Source organism: Metarhizium brunneum, chromosome 7 (genome assembly GCF_013426205.1).
Source record: "Metarhizium brunneum chromosome 7, complete sequence".
NCBI classification, from domain to species: domain Eukaryota; kingdom Fungi; phylum Ascomycota; class Sordariomycetes; order Hypocreales; family Clavicipitaceae; genus Metarhizium; species Metarhizium brunneum.
This window is the reverse complement of record NC_089428.1, coordinates 383203-393812: the sequence shown is the minus strand read 5'-3', so window position 1 is coordinate 393812 and position 10610 is coordinate 383203. Positions and strand designations below refer to the sequence as shown.

At 50.9% G+C, this 10610-nt stretch overlaps 2 protein-coding genes across 2 annotated transcripts; one reads left to right on the top strand and one right to left on the bottom strand.

Annotated features, from left to right (window-relative positions):
* Positions 1-2800: 2800 nt before the first annotated feature.
* Positions 2801-4692, bottom strand: G6M90_00g106820 (uncharacterized protein; the record flags this gene model as incomplete). The annotated part of the gene is made up of 3 exons (XM_014684411.1): positions 2801-3380; positions 3436-4259; positions 4312-4692. The coding sequence occupies 3 exons, from the start codon at positions 4690-4692 to the stop codon at positions 2801-2803; spliced, it is 1785 nt and encodes a 594-aa protein (XP_014539897.1).
* Positions 4693-7356: 2664 nt separating this feature from the next.
* ACOT9 (Acyl-coenzyme A thioesterase 9) lies at positions 7357-8655 on the top strand (the record flags this gene model as incomplete). Its single annotated transcript, XM_014684410.2, has 2 exons — positions 7357-7488; positions 7543-8655. 2 exons carry the CDS (start codon positions 7357-7359, stop codon positions 8653-8655), a joined length of 1245 nt encoding a protein of 414 aa, XP_014539896.2.
* Between the last annotated feature and the right edge of the window lie 1955 nt (positions 8656-10610).

Below are 10610 nucleotides of genomic sequence, written 5' to 3'. Positions count from 1 at the left end.
GACTCGTCGACGGGAGTGCCTCACGCGCGGGCCAGTGTCGGGTGACTGCACAGCTACCACAACATACAGGTCGTCAATTTTCACCTACATATGTACAGTTACACCGATTAATGGATGAATAAAACATCTGACGGACTGTCTTATCAAAGCTGATGAGGATGATGGCACTGTACATTAGGGCCGCGGGCCGTAGGTATTTAAACATGGCCATCTCCCACGACAGATGGCTAACCAGCTCAGCCTTCACCAGCAACATCTACTACACACTTCTACCAAGTACTTCTTGCTTGCTTCGGCCGCAAACACATTTTCGCATACACGTCTTGCTTCTCTCAACTACCAGGACGTTGTCACATCCACGTCGACAAAATACGTCTTCGGCCTTTCGATTGCAAAGACATCTCAACCACATCTTGCTTCATTCAGCCGCAAGGGCATTATCACGTACACGTCTACCGAATACTTGTTGCTCCTTTTGACTGCAAGAAGCTGCCACACACACGTCTACTAGACAGTTCTCCTTTTTCAAACATCATGTCATTCCAACTATCTTTTGTAAGTTTAATATGAAACAGGGCCAAGACTACTATGTCTGCTTCAGACCAAGAGGGGGGAATGCCGTCGAGGCAAATCGTCCTGCCTCGGGGGAGAAGCCAGAGTAGCGATGTCTTTGGAATGGTGTAATCATGACAGCTACAGTGCTAATATGCCGGATTACAGGTTCAACAGGGAGCGAGGCCCAATGAGGGCGACAGTCGGCTGACCCAGTACGATTTCGTGGTATACTACTCCTCGCGGAAGGAAACTTGCGAACCAATGTCCAATATGCTGCAACACGTGATTTTAAATTTGCCCGGCTATGAAACTAAGACTGAGACCTCTGGAGCCCAATTTGCTACGCGATTCAGGTTTATTGGGCACATCGACCCTGGCTTCGAGCCTAGGGAGTATGATGCTATTGTACGCACTGTTATACATCATTATCGTTTTGAAATGATCGACGGGCTGGACGATAAAGGCTGTGTACAATACCAGTTCACATTACCTCGGGAGGCATGATAGATCGTGCTGCCCCTTCTGCACGACTGGCAGATGAATCGGCGACATGGGTCTACACTATACTGGATCATCGAAACAAGATACAAAGCTGGATGGGAATGGATTATGGCAGAAATTTTGGAAATAGATAAGAGGAGAAAATGAATAAAAAAAATTGGGGGAATTTTCCAGAGTGCCACTTATACAATATTACACATGTGAAGGCTGACGGCAGTTATGTGTAAAGGGGCCATGCACGAGTAACTTGACCCCCTGTCACGAGCCAAGTCAACCAAACGAACTGACTTGCGAGTGAAATATTTTGTCATAATCGGCCAAGGCCCGCTCTTGCTGTACGCTTTCACACCGTTGCTTAACAATCCGTCTTGACACCCGTCGTGACCCATCGCGAAACGGGACAAGGGACTTGGCGCTTCTAGATGGCTCCTGCCGCGACGTCTCGTGTCTTTCTTTTTTTTTTTTTTGTTTCTGTACATGTCACATAATGCTGCATTTAAGTAGTTTAATTGCGTATCACGTACTCACCAGCCTCCCACTCCGTACACGGTCACCTCGCATGTATCCAAACGCACAGCAGGACCGAGGTTGTCTTGTAGCCGTTGAGTCGAATAGGTGATTAGGGAAGATTGAAGGCTGCTGGTCACGGCCGCTTTGTTCTCAGGGCCCAAACATCGACCCGGATCGAGGGCCTACTCTGCAGGATTTTTCATCAGTCAAGGTCAATCATCAATATACTTACGGGGTATCGAAGTTGTGACCAGGGCAGGTGACTGGGCTTGGAACAAGGTGTTCCATTCAATGCATAATAATCGACTTTGGGGTATCCAAGATCCTTGGTTTTCCACGAGGCCTTGAGGGGTCAGCGACCTCTATAAATACAAAAAGTCGATGAGGGCTAGTGCCTGAGGCAGCCCTCGCTCAGGGTGCGGCCCTGGACCTCGTGATCATTCCCTTTGTTGTTGTGTATCCGATGTTGGCCCAGACGCCTTTGTTGAGTTTCGACCGCGTAACAGAGGCCCTGAAAATCCTCCTGAAATGTCGCCTTTTTCCGCTGTGCAAATTGCCCGGATTTGTTGCAGCAGTAGCATGAAAGGCAAATGCCTGACAGTCTCAAACCGAGGTGCAGTGTCACAACTTGGCCTGTGTGAGACAGCATTGGTCAAGTCTTATGCAGGTGATCCATTGTGACTGTTGTTATTGCTTAGTCAACGGGGCGGGTGATGCATTCTTGGGCGTGACAAGGGCAGGATAACTGGGCTTGGAAGGTAGTGTTCCATTCAGATTATAGTAATCGCCTTTAGGATATCAAAGTCCTTGATTTTTCACGACCACCTAAGAGACGGGAGGTCCCTAAAAATACAAGAAATCAGTGAGGACATGTGCCTGAGGCGACCCTTGCGTAAGACCGACTTGTGCCTCGTGAGCTTTTGCCTTTGTTGCGTACTCTTTGTTGGCCCAACGCCCTTTGTTGTGAGCCAACCGTGTAACATCAGGGGAACAGGCGAGTGGGAATGCCTGAGTACAGGATCTCCGCACTCTCTTGCCGTTTTCCCAATACAAGTTTAGCTTGTGGATTCCTTCAAGCTCAGCTTCTTTCAATGTATGTAAGTTATATATACAATCAGTTTTACACAAAGCGTCTCTTACACTCTACAGCTAACAAAGTATCCAAACCGCTCGGTTACTACCAACAGGTAGCAATTCAACTTCAATACTCTCTTCGAGCAGCTTCGCAGTCGATTTACTTGCTCATAGTACCGTTCGCGTACCATCTGATATCAATCTCCTCAATCACCCCCCACCTGTCCACCAGCTCAGCCAACTTGCCATCCATCTTCTCAACTGCCAAAACCTCAGCGACAGTCCTATACGCCGAGTTGACGGCTCCAATAATCCAAGCATGCCCCGAACTCAGCGCGTCACCAGCAAAGTGCAGTCTTCCATGCGCCCCCGGCTGCATCAAATCCGGCATGGTTGTGCTGAGATCCCCAGGGCCAAAGAGGGCGAACGCGCCCACGGCGTTTTCATCCAGGTACCAGTTCCAGTGGTGCGAGTCGACGTACTGCGATTTGAGATAGTCGTACGTCACGTTGTGCATGGCCGCTAGGTTGCGCAGGGCGACGTCGACAAGGTTCTGCTTCGCGTCGCCGGAGCAGTAGGCGCCCAGACGAGCACTATCCTGGGCCCATGTATACGAGGCGATCATGGTTCCCGGCGCGTCGGGGGTGTTGATACCGTAGGAGGGATATACGCAACGGCGAATAGGGAGGTCTGAGAACGACTGTCCGCCTTGGAACGAGCCCGAGTCGAGATGTTCCCACCTGGAAGAGCAGTTAGCTGAGCTGGCGGTGAGTGTCGGGTATCTAGGGGGCGAACCATCTATTCTTGAATTTGATGCTTAGTTTGTCGGAGGCGTCGTATTGAATCTTTCGAATGGCGAGCTTCTTGCGGTAATCGAGATTGAGATCCGTCATATCCATGACTTGCATGGCACCAAGAGGCACTGTGTTGATAACGTGGCTGTAGGTCCTTGTCTCAGTGTCATTGATGACCACGTTCAAGGCGTCAGTACCGGCTTTCTTGATGGCCGTGACGCGTTTGCCAGTCTCGACTGTCTTGTTGATGATGCTGGCCATTCCGCGGGTGATGCGGTCCATGCCGCCTTCAACGCAAAACCAGCTGTCGAGGGGAGCTTCGCTAAAAATCCACTCTTCGATGACGGCTTCCGACAGCGACATGGTGTTGTAGTGGGTGGTGGCGTCGTTGACCGTCTCAATCCAGTCGATCTGCTGAGAAGAGTAGCCCTTGGTGGCCAGATACTGCCGCACGGAGATTTGGTCATATTGCATCAATTTCTTGAACCCGTGCTCAAAATTGACTTCCAGCGAGTGAACCAGGTCGCTGACAGCATCACTAAATACGGCGCCCGGGGACGTGTCGGCAAAGGAATTGTTTTGAATGGTTCCGCCTTCAAACCCCAGGACGCCAAAGGTTCGTGCCGAGGGGGTGTCTTGGTTGTACACCAGTCTATCGTTAAATAGACGGAACGTGTTGTTGGCTTGGAATACGTACGGTATCAGCTTCACGGGCTGGTCCCCTGGCTTGAGCCTCGAGTTTATGTAGGGAATGAGCGAGTTGCTTGCGTTTCCAATTATGCGGCTCATCCAATCCATACCGGGAAATCTCATAGCCCCGGCGTCCTGCAAGGTCGGTGAGTGAAGGGCTGATAACTACGCTTACTGGAAGGCTTACGTAGTAATCATAATAATTAGGTTGTCCCGGCTTCGAAGCCTCCCAGGCCTTTTGGTCAAAACGATGGGTGAATACGCGCCCTCCAATCCGCTTACTCGACTCCAATATTTCATAGTCGATGTCGAGGCTCTCCAGAAGGATGGCTGCATATAGACCGGCAACACCGCCACCAATAATGCCAACTTTGAGCTCGTCATGATTTGTCGGTGCATGGTTGCGGAAATTGCCGTATTCGGGTGAATCAGCGAGGATGCGCCTCAAAAACAGATCTCGGGCATGTCCTAGGCTGGGGCCACTATCTCGCTGCCTAATTGTTCCTGCAATGGCCGTGGACGCCAGACATAGAGCACTCAAAGCGCTTGGCACGAGGTTCAAAAGCATATTGATGCCGGGATTTGGTCCTGTATGCGTTGGGACAAATGTTGATTAATGTATCTCGTGGAGTCGGCGAGATGCATGGTCAGAGTGGTAGATTTTCGATGTCATTTAGTGATTGGTGGCAGAAGCGAACGCAGCTCGGTTTTTATATTTCCTGACAGCATTCGTGATAGTCTGGTAGTTTCAGGCCACTGTTAATAGGTACCGTGGTGGTCTATCAGAAGCACGCCCCTAAAGGCAAGTCTGAAAAGCCATAGCCACCGTCTTGATGTAACCAGACAACTCCTAAATTATGGGACAAAATCACACATAGTGGACCTGCAGCCCCAAGAGCCGGACATAGTCTTATGACTAGCATCCCTGACAAAAGACGCCGGCATGCTTCATCTCTATTTGCTCGACAGAACAAAAACGCAAGGGAGAATTTTGACCACAATTTGAACCTAGCAACCAGGGTCCCATGCTACCAAGGTGGAGTGTTGAATATGATACGTCGACGAAGGTGGTGAGTTGAAACTAGGTATGTCCTTGTATCCCGAGACGAGCCGGATAACACAAGGTACTGACAAAATATTCCTGGTGGGTCGGCTCACTCTTGACCCTTGTTATTATAGGCAAAAGAGGCTTGTTCCCGAGAAACCTATTACGGCAATTTTGTTCCTTTGGCTGAACTATACCTTGCCCTGATCTTTATACCCTGCTATATCCCTCCCGGCACCGGTGGGGGCGGAAATATCTAGTCGTATGACGAGTACGACAGTACCGCAAGACAACAGATTAGTAATTGCGTCTGTCACGTTTGCTAGAGATGGAAGGTGACGCCGTTCCGAATGAATGCTGAACAGTGATTGGGCTCCAATGTCCCGGAGCCTTGCAGGCACCAGACCGAGGACCGTTGGGGAGAATGGCCGTCCCACGAACGGGGTAACCGAATCAAGTCATTTGACGGGCAGTAATTACATCATGCTCCTGCGGTTGCGCCCTTTGTGCTTGGGCATCCTAGCAGTTTCGTATCCAGCATTAGCCCGACTAGGAAACCCGAGAAATACACACAGCAAGGGTCCATATCCGCCTTGTATATCTGGAGATGGCGGGGGAAGGAGACAAACCCAGCTGAAGGAGAGCATCGAGAGCATGTGATGGTATTTTAATCATGAGAGAATCGATAACAATAAGCTATTATGCTTGCACTAGACGTCAACTGGTAGTTAGCTTCGGTCATGTAGGGATGACCCCTGCAGATGGTTGTGATATTTGCAGGCTCACACAAGTGGGGACAGTTGTTGCGATATATATTGTACTCTATCGGCAACTCTATTATACTTGGCATTCCTTGTCAGGCCACTTGTTGCAACGCTTGCAGGGGTTGTGTTCTATATGCCGGCCTCCGCTAGGGCTGGAGTTTTCGGCGTCAGACCAGCCCCCGGTATGTGTAAATTGGTTCTTCTCGGTCAATTCACCACCCAGTAATTTTGCATGTAATTCCGAGCCGTTGCTCCCACTTTCTTTTCGTCTTGGCGTTAGGCGGACAATTGTGCGGCACCCTGGTGTTGAACAAGTAGCGGCCTGGGCGAAAACACCGTGGACGCAGGCTATCACACTCCACCACGGGGGTTGTCTGATTGGATAAATTCTCTCCCGACAAGTAGTTGAAAGACGCACGAGGGCGTGTCTTGTTGGAACTTGGCGCAATCAGTCTTTCAACAATGCTATGGGTTGGGCAGGTTTTGCTAATCATACGTACCATCACCACTATCCACGTGTTGAAGAGAGCGTTATTCGTTATGATAGAAGTCTGGTTGATTGGATCCAGATGGCTCCGCTGGGATGTATGGTTCCTACCGTGTTCTATGGAGCCAAGATGTCGAGCCCCTGATGAACTGGAGAGTGCTGCAACGTTTGACCCAGCGGAAATACTCGGATGGTCACGCAAATATGTATTTTGCATTTTACAGTTACCCCAATGCAATACTCTTTGGCCATCTATTTTTGGTCCGCGCCTCTGGGGCAATAGACCGAGCAGAAGAGTTGCTCAACCCAATTCCGCGAAGGTGAGTATGAATTGCAAGTATGGATACGACCCATATTTTCCATAATACAGAGAAGACTATTAGGGACACTCAATAGCCTTGGAAACCAACATTAAATAACTCAATGCTCAAACCCAATAAGCAATCTCACAAAGAGAAGATTATAATTTAATAAACTATTCCATCCTCACGAAAGGCGTAGCACACGGGCCATGTGGCTAAATCAAAAGCCAGAATCATGGCCATATAAATAATCTGAGAAAAATCACCGCATTGCTATCGCAGGCACATGGCGAATATTTGAAAAACTTATGTATGGGATGTCACAAAGGCGGACATCTAGAGTTGACATTCCTTATGTCAGGTCTAGGGTAAGCAGCCCCCGGATGCATGTGGGGCTACCGTCGACGGTGCATCTACTCCGTACTCGGCATAATCACCACACCCGGCGTGACCGGGCCAGACTTCACATGACAACTTGCAATCAATGGCTTCAAAAACAGCAACCATGCGCTGCCTCGTGCGCGCACAGCAACGCGCAAGACATTCGCCATGTCGCCTGGTTCAGCAGCGTCAGCTCTGCAACACACCTCATCGCCAGACAGACGGTGTGTTTCGGGCATTGACGGAGCAAAGGATGCAGGTGCCCTGGATTGAGGCATTTCGCAAGCAGCAGCACGAAACGGCCAACAAGAGCCAACGCGAGCCTCCCGCCCCGGCGCAACCTGATCTGACGCCAAAGAAAATGTCAGACAGCTACCATAGCGTCGTAAGTGCCGCGTCGAGCGTACCAATGTCTAGACTCTAGACTCTAATGTGCCAGATCCTTCCTCTCGCCCAAGAGCCGTCTCTGCTCGACACATACCTCAACGCCACCGGCCACATCCGTCTCGGCACCATCTTCATGGACCTGGACGCCCTGTCCGGCGTCATTGCCTACAAGCACACCGGCGAAGGCGTCAGCACCGTCACCGCCGCCTTTGACCGCATCACCATCAACCACCCCCTCACAGAGATCTGCGACCTCGAGCTCAGCGGCCAGGTCACCTATGCCGCAGGCGGCTCCAGCATGGAAATCAGCCTCCAGGTCGCCAAGGCCCCCAAGGACGGGCAAGAGGTCAAGCAGGAACACGTCATGATCACCTGCCAGTGCACCATGGTGGCCACGGACCCAGCCACCAAGAGGCCCGTCAAGATCGCACCAGTCCGCACCGACACAGAAGAGGAGAAGCGCATCTTTGCGCGCGGCGAGAGGAACAGCAAGATCCGCAAGCAGCGCTCGCAGCAGTCTCTGTTGAAGACGGCGCCCAACGACGAGGAGAGCGACCTCATCCACGCCATGTGGCAGCGGCAGCTGCGGTACCATGATCCCAACGACGCGCTGCGCAAGCCCGACAACGTCTTCTTCATGGACACGACGAGGCTCAACACGGCGGCCATCATGCAGCCCCAGTATAGAAATCGCCACCAGTTCATGATCTTTGGCGGGTTCCTCCTCAAGCAGACGTTTGAGCTGGCGTTTTGCTGCGCCGCCAGTTTCACCCACACGAGACCCAGGTTTGTGTCGCTTGACCCGTCGACGTTTCAGAATCCCGTGCCCGTCGGTAGTGTGCTGTATCTGACGGCTACGGTGGTGTATACGGATCCGCCGCTGGTTAGCCACGGCGCCGACGATGCAGGGCCCGGCGAGGCGCCGCGTCAGACGCGTGTTCAAGTCCGCGTGGACAGTAAAGTGAGAAATGTCGAGCATGGAGAGACTAAACCTACTGGGCAGTTCAACTATACGTTTCTCGTTGATACCGACGTCAAGGTTATGCCGAGGACGTATTCCGAGTTTATGATGTACGTGGACGCACGGAGGCGAGCGTCCAGGGTGAAAGAGGCCGTTGCGAGTGGCACATCGGAGGATGGCAAGAGCGAAGGCATCATGGAGTAGCGGCCGGCAGCACCGGGTTATTATGAAGGCGTGGCAGTAGACGGGAATGCAGCAAGAGCAAAACGTGAATGCGGCATGTCACGTCTCTGGGAACCCCTGCTGATGGCCGATGGCTACGTATCGAGTTTGGCATACCAGCTGGTCTGGTCTGACGGACAGAAGCCTTGGTGCCGGCAGGACAGCCTACGTGGTAGAAATAGACACACATGGGGATGAAAGGAATCGTCTCAGTCCGGTCTGCCCCGAGGGTCTCCCATTTTTGTGCGGGGTTGGGAGGATTTCGAGGCTACCCTTGTCCATGGTTGGTGAAGTGCTCATCACAACTGTAGTGTCGCCCCAAAACCTGTCTCCCAGACTGCGTTGGCGGGGAGCCAACAGAGATGGACAAAGCTGCTGAATGTGTTTGTGCAAAAGCTTCTGTACGAAGGGGACGGGGGCATCGGGACTTGGAGAAACTTGTCACGCGCACGCAGGGCACCTTGGTATTGGATGATGCGAATCCATCTCATTATAACATGGTGCATTGCGTGGTCTGTTGCGAACCGCGGTTCCCTGGCCGATGTCACGCTTGTATGACCATATATATGAAGAAGAATAGAACCTTGTAAGTGTAAAAACTTAATAAATGCTTTAAATTAAAAACATCATGTAATTTCACGTATTATTATACAAAAACCCGAGGGCGGAATGCGCTGTTGGGGGCCTAGGGTTTACTGCATCTCTGGCAGACCGTCTCAGCTTATTTGTACTCAACCCCTTACTAGTATTAGTAGACGGGGAGTAAAACGACAGCACTTGAGCCCAAAGTCTGTTGGCTATCCTTTATCTTGGCAGTCAAAGGTACTGAACCAACAGTCGAAAGGCTAGACTTAGTACTACGACGGGGACTGTTGCTCGAAGATCCGACGCCTCGCATGCGTTTACCACTGCAAACACTGGGCTTGGCCCCCTCACCGAACCTAGACAAACATTCCCAAGGAGCAGAGATACATGTATGTATATATATAAAAAGAACACGGGCGCGGGGAAATTGCCAATTGTGGTCAAGGTGACTATTTGGAGTCTTGTGCCTTGACCAGCGAATTTCAACAACTCTCCTTAGGTGACAATTCCAACGCCTTGACCCTCCGTGGCGTGTAAAATCAGCGTGTTGTAGGTTTCACATGTGCACCCTTGCGCCGTTCCGAGACACACATTAACAAGACATGATCCAGGCGTTAGCACGTGCAGTGTAGACCAGAAAGCAGGTTCTTGTGGCGGATGATGTCTTGTCAGGTCTAGCCGGTAACACTCGACATCAAGGTTGGGGCCACGTATTTGGTCCAAATAGTCTTTTGCGTCGGTCACGCACGACTGCGATTCTTGTCACACACACATGTTTCTGAAACTCTCGTCTACTAGCGATAACGATGGTGGAGACTGATGATGCAACAATAGTTGAATATCTCCGGCATGCCAATTAGATTGTTCTTCTAGAAAAGGGTGAAATCGCCCATCTAGGTGCTTTTACTCCCGTCCGTGGGAAGGCTTCCCTACCCCTCGGTCAGACTGAAAACCCTTAACTTTATCCCACAGTTCATGTTCGTCAATGTTGTCCCACGCTCGGCTGCATGGCTTCACGTGAAATTACTCGAAACGACTGTAAAGTGTGTATATTTGCAGAGATGCTCTAGCTCACTATCTAATAGTAAAATCTAGTTGAAAGCAATGCCTTGCGATAAAGTTTAGTTGGGGCTAGTTGTGGCTGCAACGGAACGTGGGCAACTTCCCACATGATCCGAAGCTCGTGGGCGACAAACCTGGTTCCTCGAGCTGCCTTTTTTTTTCTCTGGTAAACAGCTGGCAGATGTTCAGGGGCTGCTTTTGCAACCTCTCATGCGGCTGTGGAGAGAAGGAGACACAAGTTTTTTTTCCTATTCCTCGGGCATCTTACCATGTACTCGACAACATTTCAA